Source organism: Meleagris gallopavo, chromosome 3 (genome assembly GCF_000146605.3).
Source record: "Meleagris gallopavo isolate NT-WF06-2002-E0010 breed Aviagen turkey brand Nicholas breeding stock chromosome 3, Turkey_5.1, whole genome shotgun sequence".
Lineage (NCBI taxonomy): Eukaryota > Metazoa > Chordata > Aves > Galliformes > Phasianidae > Meleagris > Meleagris gallopavo.
Window position 1 is genome coordinate 59,305,959 of NC_015013.2, and position 26,284 is coordinate 59,332,242.

At 36.0% G+C, this 26,284-nt stretch overlaps 1 protein-coding gene across 1 annotated transcript in view; it reads left to right on the forward strand.

Moving 5' to 3' along the window:
• Window positions 1-26,284, forward strand: part of LOC100544077 (phosphatidylinositol 3,4,5-trisphosphate-dependent Rac exchanger 2 protein) — a 63,387-nt gene that overhangs the window by 32,008 nt on the left and 5,095 nt on the right. Inside the window, exons 18-26 of the mRNA XM_010708988.3 lie at window positions 3,014-3,193; window positions 6,568-6,662; window positions 8,748-8,830; window positions 9,174-9,264; window positions 10,735-10,863; window positions 16,350-16,391; window positions 18,835-19,052; window positions 22,291-22,393; window positions 25,252-25,395. Coding sequence (XP_010707290.1) covers window positions 3,014-3,193; window positions 6,568-6,662; window positions 8,748-8,830; window positions 9,174-9,264; window positions 10,735-10,863; window positions 16,350-16,391; window positions 18,835-19,052; window positions 22,291-22,393; window positions 25,252-25,395 — 1,085 coding nt within the window. The remainder of the gene's footprint in view (window positions 1-3,013; window positions 3,194-6,567; window positions 6,663-8,747; window positions 8,831-9,173; window positions 9,265-10,734; window positions 10,864-16,349; window positions 16,392-18,834; window positions 19,053-22,290; window positions 22,394-25,251; window positions 25,396-26,284) is intronic.

Here is a 26,284-nt window from a genome sequence, read left to right on the forward strand (position 1 = left end):
ACCCTCAAAATCCAGGGACGGTGATATCTGCCCAACCTCTCCTATCTGTTAGTGAATGAAAGAGAACTGAAAAAGATGAGTGTTTCACCTCAAAGAGGTTGTGAATATAGGGGATAAGTAAGAGAAGATGGTGTATTCCCAGCGTTATTTCTATAATAATTTCCATTATGGCTCCTAAATAAAAAGGATGAATGGGAAGAGAAAGGTACAAACAAAAAGGCATTTGTTCCCTTCTCACAGCCTCTCAAAGCTCCATTGACTCCTTGTTCAAGTAGCTTAACAGTATCACAGTATTTCTTTAGTACTGTTGCCAGTTGCCCAGCATTAACACGAGAATAAGTGCCTCCAGTTGCTTTCTTACAGGGTGACTTTATATTCTTATTTCACATGCAGTCAGCATGCTCCCATGATCACAGGTGTTTTTTGAAAGACTTGTTGGGAGCTTGAACACTTTCCAGTTTTCTGCATGAGGAAAAGTCAGACCAACTTACAAGTTGCATTGGGTTTTTTTTTGTTTTTTTTGTTTTTTGTTTTTTTCCTTTCTTCTTTCTTGGGTGCTAGGGGAAAGGGGCTGGCTCTCCATTCTTAATGCTCAGACTGACCATAACATCTTTTGTTTCTGACATACTAGCAGAATTGTGGTTATTTGGGTTCCATATCAGATTAATTCCATCCGTAAGAGTTTTTTTGGTTGAGTTCTAAATTTCTGTGTTTATTGGAATTTTTTTTGTTTGTTTTTCTTTACTTACAGGGACTTTCTGGCTATTAGTTACTACTCATACACATATTTTTCCTCTGACAGATGGATGTCTAAGACAATTTTGTTTGAGGTAGACCATCTCCAAAGAAAATACAATGTACTATATTTAAAAAGAAGAAACACGAGAAAATAAGTATGTTTAAAGATGGTTGATGTGTTTTTCTGAGACCAGGTCCGGTTTTGTGTGTTTTAGACTCCCTGAATTGGGTTTCTGAAAGCACTTCAGTGACCTCAGGAACTCCAACTCCAGAGCTCTGTTATGCAGAGTTCCAGCTTTCGTTCACAGTAGTTCAGCAAAAAAATTTCCTTAGAAAAAGAGCCTGCATGCTGAGAGAAAGTGAAAAGCTCCCTTAGGAAAAGTTCCAGCTACCTTCATCAGTCTTTTTCCAAGATCTTGGCAGCAGTGACTGAACAGTCGCATAAAAGAACAGGATATAATAGTCTGTCTGTTTCTTGACAAATAATTACTTAGGGGAAGATATTTTCAGGAGCTGAAATAGCAATTCATTATGCTTGTTTGTTTCTTACTCTCGATTACTTTCTTGGAACAACAAAATCACAAGAAGTTACCAGAATGTATCTGTCCAATGGCCTTTTCTCTTTTTATCCTAAAAGGAGATGATAATGGGAACACAAGAAAATAAGAGAAGTATACATTAGTTATTCTTTAACTCATCTTCCAGTGGACAGTGCTATTGGGTCTTCTTGAAACTGACCTTTCTGGAAAAGTTAGAGTCACCTGCCATATGTCTAATTCCTTTTTTGTATTTTGGTATTCAGAACGTTCTGTAATTGGTCTTACAGATACAAAGAACTGATTTTTTTAAGATCTACATTTTCATAACACATAAGAGAAGATAGATCAAACTGAACGCTGCTGTAAAATGCACGCTCCATCTTCCTTCCCATCTTTGAATCCTGCTAAGAGATTGCTTAAAGTGATAGGGAAGAACTGAGTGGTGATTTCACACTGAAGCATTAAGGCATCATGTAGCTCAAATATGTCTTTCTAGTGGATGGATGAGTTTAAGGCTCGGTAGAATTATTTTTATTTTATACATAACTTATCTATATTTCAGTTACAGTTAAGATCAGTACCTTTTCCTTCATACAGGATACGCGTATCTGACACATGTATTTGTCAGTCTGTCTCATTAGTTTTTAGTAGGAAAAATCTATGCAGAAATGGTGAAAGAAATTGCTAAAAAGCTTTGTTTACCATCCTTGTTTTCTTCAAGTTAATGTCAAGCCCTATGTTAACATCGATCAGGTCCTAATTTCAATGAGACAGAGCCATTGTTTGAGCTATGTGTTCATTGCTTTATAGTAAACAAACAGCATTATGGGGATAGTTTACCCTATCTCATTTCTGAAGTGTATGATTCCTTAATTTCTTAAGAACCCAATGTCATCTGATTTTATGAAAAATTACAATTTAGAAAGAAGTTTTGGAAGAAAAATGCTGCCTTCCAAATCCAAACACTAAAAAGATCATTGCAGTGGAGTGTTTGTTCTGTTAAAACAGAATAGTCTGTATTATATGCTCTGATTTTGAAAGTAAATGAGAACATTTCCTTCTCAATATAAATTAATCACTCAGGAATACGAGTCTTTTTGCTTCCAATATATGTGCATTTTCCAAATACAGCAGTTTGTACTGTTCTCTGTTCTTGACTGGATGTCATTTTGTGATCTTTACAGAAGCTTGTAGATTAATCATCAGTTTTACTAGTGATAGTGACTTACGCACTTGGAATGTGAGGAAATAACACAGGCATATTAATAACAATTCTTAAAATGTTTTGAAAGAGTTTGTGATGCAAGCTGCCATCTTTGCTACAACAGTAATTAAGAAAATACATATTTTTCACAGAGAAATAGTTTCTTCATTTGTTGTCTTGTTTTGTGCTGAGAAGCACCTGATTCATTCCTAAAAGTAGTTCCATTAATACAAAATGCCTCCAAGAACAGGATGTATTTTGTCCTCAAATGGAATCTTGCTTTCATAGAGGATCGAATAGTTGATTAGTTTCATTGATTAAAGCATGATCAAGTTAACTGTAACACTTTTTAATAGGAGAATATACCACCTTCGTCCCTTGTTTCAAACAGTGTTTCAAACAGATAGGGACTGAATTAAGATAATCTCATGTCATATTATAGGATAATATTTGGAAGATGTTGATGAGAAATAATCTGTTGTTGATCACTTTTGAAAAACATTAAAAATCTTGGGTTTTTTTCTTCTCTCAGCCTTCTTTCTTCAATAACGTACTCTCCAAAATCAGAACGTAAAACACCTGAGCCTTTAGTACCAGCAGACAGTGATAATGAAAAGGGGGAAAGGAATGGAAAGAAAGTCTGCTTCAGTGTGACAGGTGATGAACAAGAAGATTCTGGTCATGATACTATCAGCAACAGGGATTCTTACAGGTACTTTTACTAATAATATTTTTATTTGTCTGTCTAACAAATCAAGCCTGTGTGTTTGTATAAAACCAAGAAGAATATAAAAACAAGTGATTCTGACATTTCTAGAATGACTGGTATCAAGATATGTTACAAGACATGTAATATAAACATGTTTGCTTATAGATTAGCTATTAGATCTTCAATGTCCTTAAACTTAATAGGATATTACAGCCAGAGCTATAAAACTTTTCTTTAGATTATTTGTAAGAAATAGAATGTTTTCGTTATGACGTTCCCCAACAAAATCTGAATGTCTGCCATGGAAAGCAGGAGGCCACGGCCACCATTCTTGCTGATCTCAAGGAAAAAAAAATCTGATTCTCAATACATACTCTTTTTTCTTCTTCTGGTCAATATTGTAGCAGCATACCACATCTAGAATTCATAGTGCATCACCCTTAGTGTGAATTAAAATGCAAAGAAATTTGAAAAGGAAGAAGTAATTATATCAAGCACAGGTCTTTATAAAGACAACCTCCTGATGCACAAAGAGAATTGGTTAATTACACTTGATGTAAAATCTAAATTAAATTTTAGCTGTAAGTAAAATAAGGCTCTATTATACAATGGCTTCCCCAGAAGTAATGCTTCCTAATTTATTATGTTTACCCACGACAAAGTGGATGTTGGTGGTATGGCAGACTAAAGGTTGAACCTTTCCACCAGTATTCCATTGCATTTTGTTGCCGTGTGACAGATGGCAGCAGAGGGGCAATCTGACAAAATGGCGTCTGACGTGGAAATGCGTATGAAGCAAAAGTCTGTCAATTCCTCTTTATGGGAAAAAAACAGCATTGACATTCATCAGTGTGAATGTGAACTCAGTGAGGTAGTGGGTGGTGAACTTCAGCAGTGGTAACAGCAACAGTGGGTCACCTCTGCTGGTGCAGATTTTTGAGAGCGCAGCATGCAGGCTTTTCTTCATTTCTGGTGATTATGCATGGCTAATGGTGGTGACTATGTTGAAAAATAGTGTTTTGTAGCTGAGAATTTACTTTATCCACTAGTGTTATTGTGTTCCCTGTATCAGTTGGATATAAGCAGGAGGCATTACTTTCGGAGCAGAGAACCATGATAGTGAACACACATAGACTGATCTAAAACTAATGCCTCATGTTTATTTCAATGGTTATGTATGTTCATTATCATGGTTCGTTATTATGAGTAGAAAGTAGAATCACTTTTTTTTTTTGCCTTTTTAGACTTTTTTTTTAGTTTCTTTAAATAATTACGTTAGACAAAACTTGAATTTTCAGATCCCATTGTGACATTATTATAATTAGTATGCTAATTTTAACTGTTAGAATGCCATAATTTTATGTTGTAGGGCATCATTCTAAACCTTACAACACAAAAACAACAACAACAACAGAAAAAACAGAATGATATGGCATATAGTTGTTATGTCTAATCTGTTTCTCATTTTCCCATGTTTCATTTTCTCATACTTAGCACAATCCTGTTTTAAATAACCTTCATCTTCCCTTTGGGGACTTTCGTATGTGAACAGAATTAGTTAGAAAACATTTCTTAATATCCAGCCAGAAATTCTTAATAATCCTTGGACTGCTCATCCACTGTAAGAACATGTTACTGATGTCTTTTCATCTATTTAATGGATTTGATTGTAATTATGCCACATTGGTTCAATTTAACATTTTCCCCACTCACTTGTAGCTGACTACTGACTAGGTAAGTTACTATGCCAAAAAATAGTAAGGGTAACTTCTATTTTTACAAAAATAAACAAAACAAATAGGGAGCTTGTAAATGAATGAATAATTGCAGCTATATATAAAATATACCAATTTATGTCTTGATTTATGGTACACTCAATTCATGGAACCAGAGCCAATTCCTTACAGTTAAATGTACTTTAGGTACATTTGTACATGATCTTGTATTCACTGGGGTTTTTAAGACTCCCTCTACTGGATAATTACTTGATCATTTCCTGAATCTAGAGAATCTTCTTGAAGTGAATAAATCATTCATTGTTGAAGACTTAGAATTCAATTTTTTCTTCATAGTTTTTTCAGTGCAAAAGGTTAAGTTTTACTCTATGCTGCAGAAGTAGATATGTTCTCTGTCTATTTTCAGTGTGGAACAATTTATTATTGAGAGAGAGGATGAAATGAATGAGTGTAGTATCTATGGCAGAGAAAACAGCAGGAAAAAAACCCTCAAATTTTAATCCCCAAATCTCTTTACTATACCAATATGAGTGAATTTTTTTATACATAAAAATTTGCACTGAAGTTATGTATGTAAACGTCTACATCTCTCATAGAATGAGCATTTGGAAAAGCTGGACTAATAAAACATATTTTGGCTGTGTTGTGGTTTAACCCAGCAGCTGGCTCAACACCACGCAGCCCTTAGCTCACTCCCCCGCTTCCCTGTGGGATGAGGAGAAAATAAACAAAGTGGATGTTGTGGGCTGAGACAAAACTATCTACTAAAAGAAAAAGAAAAGGATAATATATATGTGAATGAATATAACAAGTGATGCGCAAGCAATTGCCCACCACCCCTGACCAATGCCCAGCTAGCTCCCTTCTTAGCGAGTGGAGTAGATGAGATGAACTTCTATCTCCTTCAGAAACTCCTTCTGCATAATATACCTTTGACCAGTTTAAGTCAGCTGTCTTGATTCTGCCCCCTCCCAGCTCCTTGGCCCTTCGCTGTAAATGGCCTCGGCTCTGTACAACACTGCTTAGCACCAACTATAAACATTGGTGTGTTATCAACACTCTTCTTCTAGAACCAAAATGTAGCATCATACCAGACACTCTGAAGAAAGAGATCTGTCGCAGCTTGAAACTAAGCCTGGTAGAGATAAGTAGTTTGTAATTTGAGCTCTGCTAGTGAAATGGATTAAATCTGTTCTAAGCCCAATATGAGTTCTAGTTTGCAAGTCATAAAACTAGAGTACTTGGTAATACTGTATTAGTTATGGACTGAATACTGAATTTAAATGTAAAGTTACTAAATTGTTTGAGGCACTAGATTAAAAAACTGTCACTCATGTAAGAAAATTTAGTTGTTTCACATTGAAAGTATATACCTTCAGTCTGCAAATACTTGCTTTCAGTGGAAACTTAACAATTAAAATGGTATCATTGAGTTAGAGAATCTAGTTGTCTGAGCCCTACCATGACTGTAAATTATGACAGCTTCAGTACAGAGATCTTTACTATTAATAAAAAAATTGTAAGGACTGTCCCATTATTACGGTCAAAAGCAGAAAAGGGAAAAAATATCTATAATTTTGATATAATGCCTGTGTAAAAGGACATGGCTTTATTTAATTCTGCTTTGTTTTGTTTTCCAAGTGATTGCAACAGCAACAGGAACTCCATTGCGTCGTTCACCAGCATTTGTAGCAGTCAGTGCAGTTCTTACTTTCACAGTGATGAAATGGATTCAGGTATGTTTAGAGAAGTCAGCTATGAATCTGTCATTGGTTCCTTTTACTCAGGTTTACTCTTTTCATTTACCTGGCACTTTTGTTGCTGTTTTCATTATAAAATTGCCTCCTCCTTGGTAATAGAAGTGTGTTGTTTTGTTTCTGCCTAGCTAGAGCTGCACTTAAAGAGTTCTTCTGTGAAAGAGACGGCATTCCAGCACCTCTGTAGATAGATTGAATTAGTTAAAGCTCTTAGCATGACTACTTTTAACCAATTTCATGCCCTGACCTTGTCAGAGAGTTATGTTGCACAGAGTAAGGATCATTTTAGGTGAGCACAGAATGCTTGCCCAGACTGCGTCAGCATCCAGAATGCAGGATATGGCTGTGTATGTTTGTTGGAAGAAATGTGAGACCACATAGGAGCATATTTTTGTTTATGCCACGACAAATTGAATTTAAATAAATGCAGCTGCTAATAGGAATGAGATGGGATTTAACTGCATGGAGTACAAGGTCATATACTCAGGGACTAATAATAAAAATATTTGCTCTAAACTGTTAGTTTATCATTTGGGAATGATTTAGAAACAGAAAAAACTGGGCATATTAGTTGAATATGAGCCAGCGCTGAGACTTGATCATAAAGAAAGAAAACTTTAGTGCTGGTCATATCAGGAGAGGTTTTTTAAGGAAAGTATTATGACATTATGCAAGGTATCTGAGATACCTTATGAATAATGTAATTCTAGTCAGCTACTTTCAAGAAATTTGAAGAGTGAAGAGCAGATACAGAGAAAAGGGATGAAGAAAACACAGGGTCTTTATTTTCAACCTAATGTATTGACAAACAGATATGACATAGTGAAGCAACATTCTGAGGTACTGCTTTTTGGTACCTGAAAGTACAGGTGTCAAGTGCAGATACGGTGTTAATGTTGATAGGTATTGCCACTCAGTGAACTCCCACTCTCTGAATGACTTAATTTTCTTCTACGTCCAAAGCTAGCGTGGCTGACTTCAGATTGGAGTTGTTCGGCACTGTGCTCCATTAGTTACTAATAAAATCTTGTGAAAGGTTATAACTGCTGCCTATAAGGGCATCTAAAAGAGCTGAAAAGAAAAACAAGGAGACAAAACTGCTATTTAAGTGTTTCACTGACATGAGAAAAATGAGTCTAGATTGACCATGAATAAATTTGGGTTATAAATTATCAAGTGGCTACTTGTTATCTGTCATTGTAATAGCAAGGGGGAAAACCAGTTGAAAGCTCAATTTTTCAGTTTTTGAAAGAGTTCAGCTTGCATCACCTGTTGTCTGAGAGTGCAAGTGACTGAGGGCCGTGACCTAGGAGTATCCTTCTCTGCATTGTCTTAGAAAACAATTTTCTGTGTACCACTAAAAGCTTTGTATCAAATACAGGGTTTGGTTACTGTGTTATTGTTTAAGTACCAAACTATCAGAACCATTTCAGTAGTAAAAGCATTAAGATTGTGAAGAGTCAGTTCCTATAAAAATTTCTTGATTTTTGGTGACTTTGTGGTCTGCGCTATTCATGCTAATTTGCTGTTTAGTCTGGGGCTGTGTTGTCCAGCACAGAAGAATCTTGTGTTCTGATCATAGGATCACTGGGGTTGGAAGGGGCCTCTTAAGATCATCCAGTCTAATCCCCTGCTCAAGCTAGATCACATTGCCAAAATCCATGTCCATTTGGATTTTAAATATGATCCTTTCTCTAAGTGCTCTTTCTGTATTATTCTGTGTGCCTAATGCAAATTATGTGGGGAAAACAATTGCATACTGTGGGATTGTGTTCAAGAAACATTTAGATGTTGTACTGAGGAAATGGTTTAGTGGGGAAATATTAGTGATAGGTGGATGGTTGCACTGAATGATCTTGGAGGTCTTTTACAACGTTGGTGATTCAATAATTCCATTCTGTGATTCTGAATAATGCACTGTGTTTACTAGAACTATAGTGGGTATAGTCCTGAAGGCCTAAGTATCAGTATATTTGCAAAGATTACCAGATTACCCAAGCTATAAATATTTTGGAAAATGTGCTGAACCTTCTAAACAATTTTTAATTTTAAAATATTTTTCAGGCGACGAGCTTCCCATAAGTGTTCGAATTTCTCATGATAAACAAGACAAGCTCCATAGCTGTTTGGAACATCTTTTTGGTCAAGTATGAGATTATTATTTTTTTTTTGCTTTAGTAATAACATCCATATTTGAGCTAAAATGTCTTTAGCAATTTTTTTTATTTTTTTTTTTTACTTTTGCTTTCCACTGTTAATTGGGATGGTATGTATTTACTCCTTATCCTTCTATTTTTCTGTAAATAGTTCAAAACTACCGATTAAACAGGCCCTTGTATTTAGTAACATTCTCTAGGCCTGAGCTTTAACTACAGCAATTAAGTAAGAAAGCATCCAAAGCTGTTTTTTTCTAGTCTGTATTTCTCAAAGAAAGAATTTCAGATCTCTGCTATAGAAAACACCTGTCTCACAGAACTTTGATCCCAACAGGTTGATTCAATTGTCAGTCTTCTGAAAGGACCAGCTGTGATGAGGGCCTTTGAACAGACAAAACACTTTACACCGGGCCGAGGCCTACAAGGTAACAATTCTATCTATCTGAATCAAAAGGCAGCTTGAAAAGTATATGGATGTGGCCATGTACTCCTTGAACTGGGTGTTAAAAAACTGATTTTTGCTTATTTTTGCCGTATTATGTGATAATTGATCTTGGAAAACTTTAAGTAGATTTTACACTTTGTGGAAAACCTGTTTCTAACGCTTTAATTGTTAGATATCTATTTCATATTTCTTGGAAAGTCACCTTTAAATTGTAGATTCCGAACTGGCTATAGAATTGCTGAGTTTTTTGAAGTAAGAAGCTGTTCTGTGTCTTGCAGTTGTCTTTATTATGTATTTGTCTCAATTTTTGATCTGTTTTAATCTATTTTGTAGACATTTTTGTACATATTTTATTTATGAAGTTGATTTACAATTTGCAAATGTAAATTTATAGTAACAATAATATTTATACCGTTTATGTACTTACATCAATATTACTGATTAAAAAAAAAAAGTGTAATTTGAGATATTCTGCTACTACTTATATAGTTGCTGATCCTGAACATATAAATAGGCAAGTGGTGATAGCCATAAGATTATGATGAAAAACGCTATGGACTTCTTTTTAGCAAAGAGATAAAAATAAATTAAAAAGAAAGGTCAGTGGGATCTTTATTTATACACACAGTGTATATAACTGTGCAGTAGATTTGATTATGGATTATTTGACCCTGCCACATGTCTTTTTGCAAAGAAAGCTAATTGTAAATGGCAGAGAGCAGATCTCTGACTTCTACAGATCACCAAAATCCCACTGAAGTCAAGAAAATGTAATTAACTGCAGATCAATTATCTGGTTTTGTGAAGCCTCAAGTACTCAGTGAGTTTGTTTGGAAGTCAGCATAAACTCTTCCTCTTACTTACTTTATCTTTTCCATTTCCAGTTGTGGGACCAAGGCTATGAGAATGAACCTAGAGCATTTGTGCTTACTTAAGTTTCTCAGTGTTTCAGGCTAAGCATGTGACAGACTAACAAAACATTAACCTTTCAGTGATATAATAAATGTTCAATTAGTCACAAAGTATGGATGAGCTGGATGTTTTATTCTTGGTATTCATGAACTTCTGAAACAGTACAAGGGGCACTTGAATGATTTAAGAGACTAGTCAAAGAATAAGTAATTTTATCTTAATTAAAATTTAATATTCTAATTGAATTAGTTTTACATATACTTGCCTCTAAAAGTTCTGGGCTCTCTTGCTCCATGAAGTCACCTTCTGTCTTAAATACCTGGTTCAGAAGGAGCTATTTTTTGGATTGCTGCTTTCTTTCTCCTTTGACTAAGTGGGGAGCTTAGACAATAGTTAGGCTTGTCACTCTGACTGTAACAAGAGTTAAATAAGAAGACCTCTTCATATGGTGTGAAAGCATTTAGAAAGAAATAATGCCTTCTTGTGATTTTTCTCAAGAGATTTATACAGAAGAAATATTGTTTTTATTTTTGCATAGAGTTTCAGCAGGAAATGGAACCGAAGCTTAGCTGTCCAAAGAGGTTACGACTTCACATCAAGCAAGACCCTTGGAACCTTCCCAGCAGTGTCCGGAGTCTTGCCCAAAGTATCAGAAAATTTGTTGAAGGTCAGTAGGAAGAGCATGGCCATAAACAAACACTCAGTTTATGGTGTAGATCCTGGAAAAGGGAAGGGGAAAGATACAATTGCTTTTTTAAACACCTGAATGTGAAGACTTTTTTTATGCTTATAGTAACAAGATTAGTGGAACACGTCTCAGCTGCCTGATGTTTACCCTACTGATATTAGATACTGAAGGGAAGAGAGTTTTCAGATAAGTACAGGGAGTTTGACTGATTTGTCATCTTCATGGGACAGGTGGGGCTTTCCTTGAAATTAAAGTCTTTTTTTTGTACCATCTTAAGTGGAAAGATGACAACTCTGCAGACTAACCTTTGGCCTGTTTCTTCTTCTTATCTGTCATTGTTCTGGAATCATCACTTGCTCAGTCTGCTACATCTGGTGCCATTATTGCTTTTTTTTTTACCTCCCTCCCACTACTGACTAATAGTTACTTAGTGCTTTGCTCTTCCTTGCCACTAATTGACAATGTGATCTGTGGTTTCCTACAGTCTCCAGGCTTCATAAGAAAGTAACATGGGTCACCAAAAAATTTTATGTGTAGCTTCTGCTTTATTTCATGTACTGTTTGACAGTGAAACAGAAATAATGAGCCAAATGATCTTTACAGAACTATTTGCACTAGGAGTCTATGTGGGAACAAAGAATTGTGTCAGATCTAACTTTGAATGATTTGTTATGTTTATCTTTAATTTTCTTGACTAATTTCCATAGTGCTCCATTAAGAAACAATGAAAAGTTGGATCACTTAAAAAAACCTTTCTGCTAAGTTTTACTAAAATAAACCTCCAGAAACCAATCCATCAGAACAAACTCCTCCTCATCTGAATTTTTTTTTCTCAGATCAGAAACAATCATATTTCCAGACTGGGACAGAAAATTATAAGAACAACCACAAGAATGGCTCCTGCTTATAGGGTCAATCACAGCGAGCTAATTGTTTAATACTAAGAATACTTATTTTAATGTAATTATGGTTACCATGGAGTGAAAAATGAAGAAGTATTTTTGGTACTTTTTTTCTGAAGAGCTGTTTCTAGTTTCTATCAAAGAATATTCAAATATTAATTATGGTTTATTTCAGAGTTTGGGAGGAATGGAAATATCTTTAACAGTCTTTCACTGCCCCTCTTCTAAAGATTTTCTGAAGCCTGGCAGACAATCTTTTTATACATTGTTTGCCTGTAAATAGCATTAATGACCAATTTCAACATTGATCTTATACCCTTAATATTGGACTGAGATTATTCAAATGAATTTGGTTTTAAGTCTAGTGCAGAATTTCATGGGGGAGTTCAGCAAGGTCCAAATGAATCACCACCTTTCCGTTACACAAGATTTCACTTTTTCAAATGCTACTATAATGTAATAGAGATATTTATCAGAAAGAGTCTAGAAATTTACTGAACATTTTCCTTGTGTTTCAGAAACTAGGATGAAAAATAGATTTTCTCTGTTCATAATTTATAGTAGCTAACTTTATTGCAATTGTTGTGCTTGTGAATGCTGCATGGCTCAGAGATCAGAACATGAAAAGGCATTATTCTTGTGTTCAAGGACAGCGTGCAATCTGCCTCATCTTTACTCATCACTGTGTCTTGGAAGTTATCTGCCAATTTTAAATATTCTTGGCTCTCCTGTTCCATCCATGTCACCTAAGCATTTGTCAGAGATTTGTAGCACTGGTTCTGTGCCATCTTTTTAACCAAATAATTTGTTTTATGGTTAAGTTACCATCTGAAGTTGTTTATTCAACATTAATAGTCTTTAAAGGTTTCTGCTGTATTGTGTTTGTTTTTCTTAGTTAATTCTTACTCTGCCTCCTGCTTATATACTCATACTTGGTCCTGAGAATCTAGAGAAATGTTACCCAAATCTTCATCATCATTTTGATGTATCTGTGGGACCAAGGCCTTCAAGTGATGGGAAGGATACCTGAAAGCAAAAGATTTTTGTGGCTTCCCTGGCACAAATAGTGTGAAGGAGAAATAGGAGAGTGGAAGTGAATAATTGCTTAGTTTACAAGGCATGACTGGACAGGTATATTTAATTCAGTGCTGAAAAGATTCAGAGCAGAAACGTGTCCCTCGGGCAGTTTTGGAGGCTACTGTCATTTAGTCAGGCTTAGGCTTGTATAAATTAAACGTGAGACAAAACCAGCGGCTGCATCTAACTAAAATCAGATGAGCAGAAAGCAAGGTTAAAAATGCTATAGCAGCTAAATTTTCTCCTCATATCTGCATTTTTCTTCTCCTTTCTACTTTTGCCATTGTGTGTTCTGCTCACATATGGTCAGGATACACAGAAGAGTTCTGTTCTGAACTGTTTCTGGCTGGAAGCTTAACACATGGTACAACAATTAACTTTCTTTTTTCCTCTCTTATTTTTTTTTCCTTTTTCCCTCTTTCAGAAGAAACAAAGTATGTGCCATATTTGACTGCTTGATTGGGCTTAAGCCTCTTTTGAGCAAGTTGAACAAAGTCTTGGGATATTCAAACCTGTCTGAAGTATCTTCATGTTTGTTCCTAAGTAAAGTGATATTTCAATAATCAAAAAGATGTATTTGTCTCTTATATCAGGTTCTAGAGAAAGTAAGCAGAGGAAATCACAGATAGAAAACCATGGAGAAAAATAGTTGTAAATAACATGCTTAACCATTACTAATGAGAGTTAAAGTAAAGCAGAGATGGATACTTTCAATAAATACATTCTCTGTACTGGAAACCAACTCATTTTCAGAAATATGTCACAGATTATTGTGATATATATATATATTTACTTCTCTGTTGCCTTGTAGAAGATATTGTATTATATTAGACTGATTAGTAAATTAATGCAGAAGGAAACACGGGATCCTCATGAAAATGAATTGTTTAATACCTAGATCTTAGTACTCTTTTTATTTAATTTGTTTAGTATGTATGAAGAAATGGGGAAACATAAGAATGCCTTGAGGATGAGAGAGTGATTGTTTTGACCAGTTAGTTTTCTTTTTAATAATACTAGAACAACAACAACAAAAAAGTAAACCTTTCTTCAGAGTAACTTTAAAACACATGGGAATTGCCATGTCCTGTGAGAGTCCTGTGGTTAAATGGCATATATATTCTAGGAGGATTTATCTGGAGGTAAGTAACTTAAGGAAAAATGAAAGTTCTCATTTAGAGTGACTGGGCCTACTAAATTGTTATACCAAAGAAGGTGAAGACAAATTCAAATAATGTAGGTACAAGATTTTGAAAGTACATGAGATATGTGACATGGAAATCACAGAGTACAGGAAAACAAAATGAGGGATGACTAGAGTAGGAACCAGGAAAATCAGCCTGATGGATGGGAAGAAAGGGAACTTTTGGAAGCATAACAGAAAGGTGTAAGGAGAGCAAAGTTAAGTTCTATAAATGCTTCCCTTCGCTCTCGCTCTCTTCATCTTGTTAAATAAAAGTAGCATATTTAAAATGATGTTCTAGAGGAAGTCAAAGCTAGTCACACAACCTGATGAGGAAGTGCGAGTTTTTTGCTAACAAATCAATTTTAAGTTTGAACAGGGAATACTGTTCTTTTGAGAAGGGTCACATTAATTTTAACATGGAGTGTAGGAGCTTGTTAGTCATTGAAGGCATAAAAATATATTTCAAATGAAATAATGAAACATGAAGTACAAATCTCTGTGTTACTACAAAAATATCTTCATATGTGAGAAACAAAATAAAACTAAAATCTAGCCTTCAAGAGAAAAGTTTTTCTAGCAAAAACCAAAATAGTGTGACAGGGGAAAAAATGTTGAAAGGTTCTTGTATTATGTAACACGTGATCTAAAGAGAAATTGCTGGAAAGTTATTCCTGTGCATATGCCATATAGCAAGAAGGACTGAAAACTTCTGTAGCATTTGGAATTTATTGAAAAACAGGCGATTGACAGACATCCAAGGTACTCTTCTAACCCCAGGTAAATCTCTACTTAAACAAATAACGTAAAAATATTCTCTTGCCTGAGGGTATATTTTGAAATGGAGAAGACTTCTAGCAATGATAAAGGCAAGTCGATGCGTCCTGTAGTTTTCCCGTAAGCAAGAAATCATTATTTGTAGATACTCAAATGCTTTTGAATTTGGAGATCCAACAAATCTCATATAAAACAAGCTGCAAATAATAGCATCACTGTGTCTAAATTCTTTAGATAGAAAATACTATTTCCTTTGTTGTATTTTCAGTTACTAAGCTAAATGTTAAGTGGAGTACCTCAGCTGCCTGAGATCCGAAGTTATTAGCCTCTCTAATTATTTCTCAAGTGTCAGAAAGCAAAGCAAAGGTTTTTCACTAGGCAATTTTCAACAGTAATCATTAATGTTGATTCTTGTATTGAGATTCTGTGGGCGGGCATTTTGGAAGGACAGGCATTGTTAGTTCCTTTCTTAGTGTGTGTACAGTATGGCTGAAGATCAGGTTTGAAAGGTTTTGGTATTTATAAGCATAGTCACCAAATATTAAGTACCACCTTTAGGGAAGATTCCAGCTTTGAATAGGTACGGTCAGACACAGAATCCAGACTGTGCTGTTCATACTGTCAATTCCATCGCCTGAGATGAATGTATACCATATAACAACTGTTTGTATTCCTATTCTTGAAATAGAACTGCATAGAAAATTGGGCGTGTGAAAGAAGGACTGGCAAGATGTGAAAGCATGTGAAATAGTGACAGGCACTTACTACAGAAAAACTGATGTGCTGGAAATTTGACACTCTGAGGTTATGGTAACTCTGGTACCAGGTAGATAGGAGGAATCGCTTCCTTCAACATGAAAACTTTGACAAATCAAAAATAAATGGAAAGAAAAGGGATATTTTGCTTTTTATATACTGGATTTTTTCCTTTTATCAGAACAGTATAAGTAGATGTATAAAAAGTTTTTGTCAGTATGATATTTGTTAAATTTGTATCTTTTACTATATAAATTGTTAAGCAAAACCAAATGTTACAAGGAAAACAATATGCTGAAGACTGAGAATTAAGTGAAAATGTGATTTCTAATTTTACTGGATACTTCGATATAGATGAAAATGTCACATTATCCTCACATTGAAGTATGTAACCAGAGAGCAAGGGGGAACACTGGAGTAGTGTGGGAACTGATGAATACAGGTCTTGTCTTTCAAAGTATTAAGACAGAAATTCTTCATATTTGCATTTGCATTGACCAGCTGGTACATATGTACTTTGAGATAGGAGTTGCTTCTTCATGTGTTTTTTTTCTCAGTGTTGGTGCTTTTGATGCTTATTGGTTTTATCAAGTCAAATATAAAACTGAGTGAAATTGAAACTTAAAACTGTTTTTTAGGTATAGGATAGGATGGCATACACGAGAACTTGGAAGCTACTTTTATATGGAAGAACTTCAAATGCATAGTTATCCTGGGGAAAATCCTTTTAACTGTGATGACTTCAATATACTTTCTTTTTTTTCTTTAAGAGGTGAAGGCACGGATACTCTTGGCACTTCTGGAGTATACAGGTAATTTTGCTTATTTTGGGAAGTGACATTGAAATTTATATTTGTTTGTTTGTTTTGTCAGAGTAGAGAAAGGGGTAGAATATCAAATATAACCTGATAGTAAACAGCATTACTCCCGTGTTTACCGTGAAGATTCCTGAAGGATACAATTCCAAAGATCATTCTATCAAACACTGCACTTTCAGTGTTTAAGCAGAACACATTCTCTGGCTATACAGTTTGAATATTGGCAGGTGAAATAGCTGTCAAATTACTAAGCTTGTGCAAAGTACTTCTGCTGTTTTTCTTCTTTTGTGCTCTTCCCTTTTTACCATTCTTTTTTTTTTCACTTCATTCCCAACTATTTCCAGACTTGCCTTGCTATTGTAACCTGTGCCTTTCCTTTTATTGTTCTCATACTGTGTACCTGAGACAACATAATGGAGTGCAGAATAGTTGTTCAGTTGTGTTTTTTTTAATATCCGTGCTTTCTCGAAGGTATCTCAGAGTTCTATGATTTACTTTAACTTCAGCTCATACAGCTTTAAATGCACAGTGTGTATATTTGTCTGCAAAAATACATGAACTAAATTAGTGCTTAGAAAATAATACTTATGACAGAAGGTTCTGTGTGTGATTTGTAGATGCATAAGCAACTAAGAAGCAGATGTAGATCACTGTAGAAGCTGATTGTTGTAACATCAACATCATGTGAATGTGTTGTTATTTCATGACATTAGATTTTATAAGGGAGAGTATAATATTTCTTTTTCATATTTCTTCCAAATTTTATAAGAGTTTAAAATAATTTTTTAGATCAGTTAAAATAAGAAGTGACCTGAAAAATACCCTGGGCTTGTTACTATTTTTTTTTCCCCCCTATAAGTTGTTTTTCCTATTTACGTGATTACTTAAGGTGATAAATTCTGCAATTTATTTTGTATCTTTTTTTGTGAAAAAAAATCCTGAAGTCCTCTTGTATGCAGAATCTGATATTCAAGTAGTATTAGATCAGATTTCAAAATGAGGTGTCAGAGAAACAAGAGGGCTGCTTCAGAAGCTGGCAGTGTGGAGGGAAGGCCCTGAAAATCAACTGCTGTTAGATAAATAGCAATAGCGCTGAGCAAGGCAAGGTTAGAGAATGTGTTTTGGCCCCAAATCCCTAAGCACTGCAATGACATTGGAAAGATTTAGATCATGTAGAAGCCAGTGGGATTTCTGAAGCTGGACGAGAGTGGTGTTTTTAAAGGTGAAAAGTCTGTTTGCACTGGATTCTGCACAACTTGAGAGACTGATAATGGAGTTATATTTTAATAATTGAAATTGAAAGGTAGGTAGGAAAAGGGACAGAATAACTTTCAGAAATGCATGGAGTCCAAGAAAAGTGTACTTATAAGGTCAAAATTAATTTTGTGACTTATGCAATTAAATTGCCAGCCCCAAAGAAATGTGGAAGAAGAGATAAATCTCTTAGAGTCAGAGGAACCTAAATTGTGGAGAAAGATTTTAGGCTTTGAAAAGACCTCTGTCATCCAATCTTCCCCTCTTACTATGAGAAACACTAAGTCTAACTGTACCTTCTGTGATTGACGTTTGCCTAACAGCTTATAATGATGAAAATACTTAAAGATTTTAAGGAATTGGAATGAGGAGGAAGTACTGAATATTTAACAACAGGATTTTGTGTTTTATTTGAGAACATGTTTCCTTTTCTAACTGTCTTCAGCTCTAGCTAACCTGATGTCTGTGCCCTCCAGAATAAATTGATAGATTAGCTAGACCCGATTTTAAATCTGCTGCTAAGGATTCTATAGACTTGTACCTGGGGATGTGTCTTGGACTTTCTTGACTGCATAAATCTGTACTGCTTCCTGAATATGTGATGCTGCTTTGTGCTTCCTTTATAGATTTCATATTCATATGATTTTGGTGTAGGGAACCTGCTTTGGCAGGGGGGTTGGTCTCGATGATCTCTAGAGGTCCCTTCCAACCCCTACAATTGTGATTCTGTGATTGTGTCCTGCTAGCAACACTTCTGTACCCCTTGTTTGCAAATGATAGCAGACAGTCTTCATCTGCCCTACACAGCTGGACACTGTAAAGTTGATGAGATGACCAAGTCATGTTAAGAACTTCTGTTTTTACTTTCCTGTATCAAGTAAATGTTTTTGTGTCCTCCTGGTTTTCCCACAGCAGCAAAAAGATGTGACTCACATCCATCACCTTCTAACATTTAAAGTGCCTGAAATTGATGGAAATACATGGAAATTTGAAGTGGAAAACGATAGTTCTGGTCATGAAGTACTACTTACTTGAATAACATTAGGCTGTAAAGTTGTCATTATCTTGGGCTAAAAACCAAGTTATTTTAAATAAAAAGATCCGTTCCAGTTACTTTACTGTTAATTAATCTTCTGCTCCATCTCTGCTTTGCTTTTCCTATTTTGGCTTTTATCCATCACAGACAGCGAGATACAACTGAGGCGAGACATGGTCTTCTGTCAGAGTCTCGTGGCCACTGTCTGTGCTTTTTCTGAGCAACTTATGGTGGCCTTAAATCAGATGTTTGACAACAACAAAGAATATGAAATGGAGACGCTGGAGGCCAGCAGAAGGTGGTTGGAACAGATAGCTAGTGCGGGTGTTCTCCTTCATTTCCAGTCACTGCTGTCACCTAACCTGGTAAGAACCCTCACAGAAAGTACTTGCAAACAGCTGATGTTTGTTCTCCAAGCCAGGAGCATGATTAAACACTCTTTGTTATAAATGTGTTTTTCTGTATCCTTTGTGCTTAGCTTGTCACTTAATTAGGTGCTATTTGGGAAGCTTGTGATTTAGATAATTGCAGATATGGGAAATGTTTGTGATATGGGAAATATGTTATTCATAAAGACAGTATTACGTTGGTTTTAATTTAGAAGATATTGAATGTACCCACGATTCCCCACTGCTGTCATCATGTTCCTGAGCACTGAATACAATATTAAGTGATAATCAGAATTTGAGTTTGCAATAAATTGCAATGCAACAGAAAAGAAATACCTGTTTGGATACCTTTGAATGACTAGGTATGCTAGTCTGTGTTGCCCCTGGCACAGGGCAGATTCTCATAGCCTCTTGGGATAATTGAAAGTCTGCTATTTCTTCACAAGCTTGGCAAAGAGCTATGGCTGACAACACAATTTTAAAAAGGACATAGCTTTACAGTCCTGTAATCCCCAGCTAAACAAAGTGCTGCTTCAGCTGTTCAAGCTACCTCTCACACTAGACTTCTTCCTGCTAACCTGAAGAGCTCTAAAGCAGTTTGCAGAATCTGGTCTGTGTCAGTATTCTCAAACTCTTGTTTAGCTCCATAAAATCAACTGCTTTTTTATAGTTGTCATGTGGTTTTCTTGTGCTAGAGTTTAGTCTTTCTGTTAAGCTTTAAGATCTGTTAATAATGTGACTATCAATATTTCATTTAATTGACCAACAGTGGATATGGGATCAAACTTCACAAGCCAATATCAGATTTGTACATCTTACTGTATGGAAGTCCACAAAAATGACAATGTTCCTAATATCAAAAGTTATTTTTCCTTCTCTGTCTCATCATCAAATTACTAATGAGATGTCCTTTCGAAACAGAGGAGTTTTACTTAGGTTGCTCCAAAAGTAGTGCCTCCTATCTATTTCCATGAACACTGTAACAGATACAAGAGCACAATAACAGCTACAAAGCCCTCTTTTTCATCCCAGTCCCCATTAGCTATGCATTTTTACTAGCAATGAAGGAGAGCCTGCATGCCACACTTGTAAAATCTGCACCAGCAGAGGTGATCAGCTGTTGCCACTATGAAACGCACCAACCCCCCTCACTGTGCTCACATCCCCCGTTACTGGAGTGTAACATAAGTGTTCAGATAAAGTAAAAGGATATCAATGGGTGCCTTTTTTTCTCTGTATGGAGGAATTCTTTTGCTTCCTATGCACTTCCATATCAGATGCCCTTTTATCAGACTGCCCCTCACACGGCAACAGCATGTATGGAATATTGGTGGGAAGGTTCAGCCTCTACTGCCATACACCAACAACATCCACCTCTGATGCTGTAGGACGAAGTAATAAAATGCAGTCAGAACAGCCCTTGTATAAAAATAAAGATATTTCTAAATTACAATCGTGAAGTCTATAGTATTGTTGAAGAGCACTGATTTTAGCTAGTGTAAGTGCCAGTCTCACAGGCAGTCAAGCAACATGCATGTTCTTATATGGGCCAGGGTGTTAGGATGAGTTATTCTGGCTTAAAAACAGCTAAATCACTGCCTATTAGAAACAGGAGGGCTGTTCTCTACATGAGAAGTATGTGAAGAAAGCTCCTGTCTTCTCTTGGATGCTTTTTAGCACTATTCAGCATCAGACTGTCCTGGTGCTTGTGTCGTCATTGTACAAGAGTAAATTCATCTAATGCTTATGACTTCCTACGTGCTTAGTTGTGTCATCAGTAAATTCCTTTTTCTTTGTATCCCTGAATACTTCTGTTTTTCCTTTCAAGATTGTAGAGACTTATTTTGTAATTAAAAGTCATGCTACTTAGCTATTTAAATGTAGTCTCATACCAGCAATATCCATTGTTGATTTAAGAACAAAAACAGCACCAAAACCCAAACCTACATTTAATCTCTTGTGTATATGTGTTTGCACAGAAATTCTGAATTTCAGTTATGACTCTTCTTAACTAAGGGAAAACTGCAGGCAACATTTTCAATACTTTCTCAGGACCGTTTTGCTTACAAATGATCCATGTTGTTTTAAACAATGGTATTTGAAGGAAATTACACTCGTTATGGCCAGAGTTCAGTAAAGAATGAACAGTTGTGCAGAGATTTCCCAAGTCACTGAGTGGTTTTTGGACTACTACGCTGATAAAACCTTGCTTTCTCCACAGAGACTTCATAAATTGAACCAAGAAACAAAATATTTCAAGCAGTGATGCTTTTTCATAAATACAAGGGGAAATATATATATTTTTTCCTTTCGACAATTCAGCAAGCTATAGTTTGTTGTTTTTTCAGGCAGCTAGTTGATTATTCTTCGTCTTCTTACTGTTTCTGTTCTTTTTGGCATCTAATTTAACTCCTCTGATTTATATTTAGCTCTAGGTAGCTTAATGTGCTATGAGAGGGTTACTTTAAGTGATTATTGATTTCTGCTATAATTGTTCTGCATCTTTAGCTCAAGATAGCCATCCTTGCAGGTGACTATTTCTATTTTTAAAGATACAATAAGCTGTTCTAAGAACTTAGTAATTTATTTCCTAAAACTTTTTGGTAAATGAGGCTGGATATTTCAGTGTTGTGCAAATCACAATGCTGATATACCTGTTTACTTGATTTGCAGGTTTTTGTAGGCAAATCACTGAGCTGTACTTATTCTGAGCTATTGGTTTAATTACTGGTGGCCAGAGTGGAGACAACGAACCGTTGTCTAGTTTTCATAAATGAAATACTGAAGTAATGGCATTTTTAAAAGCAGATTACTAAAAAAATGGAATTTGCTCGTCAGATTTGCTCTGTATTGATTTACAAGATAGGCTTTGTATCAAGGACAAGATGTTGAAGTCTTACATGAAGAATAATTATTATATTGCTTGATTAAATGCCCTAGGCAATAATGGTATCCGTAAATTGCCTATTATTTACTATTGTGAAATGATAATGTTATTTTATTAATTATGGACTAGTAATGAAAGGGAAAGTGCCAGTAGAAGCAGCTATGTTTACATTATCTAGGAGTTAATTACTTTATGCACTGCATCAATAAAATGTTGTGCAACATTCTGTAGCTTTTCTTACATTCTTATCTGTTGCTCTCATGCTATTTCTAGAAGAGAAAGCATCTGTCCAAAATGACCATTTCATTCTTTATTTTGCATTTTTAGGCTGATGAACAAGCCATGCTGGAGGATACACTGGTTGCACTGTTTGACTTGGAAAAAGTTACATTTTACTTCAGACAGTCAGAGCCAGAACCACTAGTTGCAAGTGAGTAATTATAATTAATATCTGGATATTGCTGTTCATTTCTAATATTTTTTATCTCCTAGAACATTCCCTCCCACAGAAACTGTTGTATAACTTGGGGTTATAGACAATTAGCTCTCCTAATAGTCCAAGAATTCCTGAAATGCAGCTAACATCAGTCCTGACGGAGAATCATTAAATGGTAATATCAGTAACCTGAAGGGAGGAAGTGTCTGTTTAATTGAAATTTCCACTGGGATTATGTGACCACATAAGGAAAGTCCCTGTAAAATAAAAAAAAAAACACTGTTTTTCAGGAGTTGTATTTAAAAGAAGCTTGAAGGCCTTAATAAGCAAATGCAACTAAGATAAGATGGAGAAGCATTAAAAGCATTTCATTTTAATGTTATTCAGCTCCTCTGATAGACGAAGTGGATCTCAAAAGAAAGAGTTCCCTAAGAGACAGCAAATGCTGTCAGGGTAGCATTAAATCTTAGAAGAAACTTCCTCTGAGACTTGGTGATGGAGACAGTCAGAGACATGAACTCTTCCTTCTAGTACTCGCCCAACTAGTAAGAAGGAACTGTCTTCACAGACTGCTGGTTTTATTATACCCTTCATTCATTTTCAACCACTCCTTCATTCTTTTCACTAAGTTGAGATTTTTCTGCAGTGAATTCTGTAGTGAAGTTAAAAAAAAAAAAAAACACAACAAAACAACAAACTCCCCTGGGAAGGGAGGAAAGCATGTCTGCCTAACTTCAAACTTTTCTGAAACAATTCCCTTGCTGGATTGAGACCACACATAAGAGAACTTCTGCAATAAACAAAACCAGAAGAAACAAAAGTCCTCCACAAAACTAGTGAGAGGTTCCTGTGCTCAGAAAATTTCCTAAAAAATTTTCACCCATACCCATGAGTTGCAACTCTGGTAGCCAGGTAGGAACTGGCCAATATAAGACCATTTTTACTTTTCTGTAAATCAAGTAAGGGTCCTGATCAGAGATTTATTTTATTTTTTTTTATTTTTTTTAAACAAAGCCTTGCCAAGCTGAGTGACGAGTTTTAAGAGGGCTTTCTGATGGGGAGTTAACCATAAACTGTTCACAGAGTTACTGAATTGTAGGGGTTGGAAGGTACCTCAAAAGATCTAGTCCACCCCTCTGCTGAAGCAGGTTCCCCACAACAGATCACACAGGAAAGCATCCAGATGGGTTTTCCATACCTCCAGAGAAGACTCTGCAATCACTCTGGGCGTCCTATTGCAGTGTCTTTGTCACCCTGAAAGTAAAGAAGTTCTTCCTATTCAGATGGAATTTCCTGTTTTCCAGTTTGTGCCCATTGCTCCTTGTTGCTGCATTCCACTGAAGATAACATGACCCCATCCACTTGACACCCACCCATTAGATAGTAATAAGTGTTGATAAGATGCCGTCCTAGTTGTCTCTTCTCCAGGCAAAACAGTCCCAGGTCTCTCTGTCTTTCCTCAGAAGGGAGATGTTCCAGGCCCCTCATCAACTTTGTTGCCCTCCACTGGTCTCTTGGTAGAAGTTCCCTGTCCTTTGTGAATTGAGGACCAAAGAACTGGACACAGTACTCCAGATGTGGCCTCACCAGGGCAGAGTAGAGGGGCGGGATCACCTCCCTCAACCTGCTGGCTGTGCTCTTTTTAATGTACCCCAGGATTCCATTGGCCTTCTTGGCCACAAGAGCATACTGCTGGCTTATAGCCAAGCTGTTGTCCACCAGGACTCCCAGGTCTTTCTCTACAGAGTTCCTTTCCAGCAGATCAGCCTCTCACCTGTACTGATGCATGCAGCTATTCCTTCCTGGGTGTAGGACTCTATGCTTGGCACTGTTGAAATCTCATAAGATTCCTTTCCACCCAGTGCTTACAGTTTTCTATCATCAACAAACTTGCTCAGGTGCACTCTATCCCTTCATCCAGATCTTTGATGTATATGTTAAACAGGACCAGACCTAGCACTGATCCTACAGACCCCCAGTTAGATTCCACACCGCTGATCACAACCCTCTGAGCTCTACCAGTCAGCCGGTTCTCAGTTCACTTCACTAACTGCTCATCTATCCCACACTTCATAAGCTTACCTATGAGGATGTTATTGGAGACAGTTTAAAAATCTTGCTGAAATCAAGGGAGATAACATCCACTGCTCTCCCTTTATCTACCCAGCCAGTCATAACATCATAGAAGGCTACTAGATTGATCAAGCATGATTTTCCCCTTGGTAAATTGATGCTGAGTACTCCGGATAACCTTTTTCTATGTCTTTTGACTGAAGTCTCTATGCTAAAATAGAGGGGAACACAAAGTACACGTGCTCTAGGAGTGTAACAAACTGTATTTCCTTTTAGCTTTAGTGTTGCCACCATGGTCATCTTTACTGTGGTTTCAGAAAAAAAGGAACTTTCAATGACAATTTTTTTTTCTTCTATGATTCTATATGATCAATAAAAGTGCATTTTATTACTGAAAATAGTGAAAAATATCAATATGTATGAAATATGGCCAAAGCCACTCAAACCATCCTTCTAGTGGTTTCAAACCATGTGCTGTACATACACATTTCTTTTGATTTTCAGAGAATTCAACGTAGACTGCTGGCATCTGTATTTGCTTAGTTTTTTTGCTGCCATTGGTAGCAGGGCAAAGGTGGATTTATGCTGTTTTTACAAAAATCTAGAAAATGGATGGGCCGAAAGTGACCAGAGCAGCATTAAATACAATGTAAAATACTGCACGTACTCATTTTGTTTGTAGTGATTTTAATCTAACCATGTGAATTTGGGGTGCAGAAGTTACTGGAAAAGGATGTGTGATTGTTTTAATGAAGCACTAATGCTGGCGATATTTTCAGATGTCCCAATCACATACCAAGCAGAAGGAAGCCGGCAAACTCTGAAGGTTTACTTCTACCTTGATAGTTACCATTTTGAACAGCTTCCTCAAAGACTGAAGAATGGAGGGGGATTTAAAATCCACCCGGTACTTTTTTCACAAGGTAACTTGTTTTGTTTTTTTTTTCCGATTCTTACAAATGATACTTAAGTCTCTTTAAAACCCTATTTACCATGACTTAAATCTTTGGTAACTGTAAGTGCATAGTTCTTTTAATGTATAAATGTGTTGTTTAATTTGAGCATTTGTTGAAAGCTTAGAATAAAAATGTGAATTTAAGAACTGCTGAGATTTGTGATAAAAAATAAATGTATGGATATGCGTTTCTAATTTTATAACTGTAATATTATTCCAACACCAAAAATGAATGCTCTTTCATCAGTGTTGTTTTGTTCTTTGTGAAACTTGCTGTTAAGTGTTTTGCATTCGAAATATTATAGTAGGCTTTTCATATTACTTCATATATGAAGACTATTGTTATCCTCTGAGAATTTTCTCTCTTTAAAATGTTATGAAGACTTAAATAACCTTTTCAGGCTTTTGTATTTATGACACTGCAGACATTACTGAAATGATGAATGGAGGCACTGATGCTCATGCTGTTCATAAATTGCAGGCAGCCTGCATTAGCTGCAGTGTCATTACAGTCATCAGGAGCACGGAATTTGATTCAGTGAAATGGTAAATGCAAGGTGCTGATTGCCTTGAGCTGACAGTGCACTGTACCTTGAGAAAGGCTTCCAGGGTCTGTGTAGAACAGGCAGAAGTCAGATACACAAATGAGGTTTTCATGAAGGGTTTGGTTTCTGATGAGAAGCATGTAAAAGGAAATAGTGAACAATAAGATACGTGAAGAGAGTAGCAGAATTTAAAAACATGATAGTATATAAAACATTGTTTTTCTTAAATAAGATCCCTGGAGTCTGATTTTTAAATAAACTAAAGAGGATAGGCTTCAGTGGATTTCTTTGAATAGATTGAGTTCAGTCAAA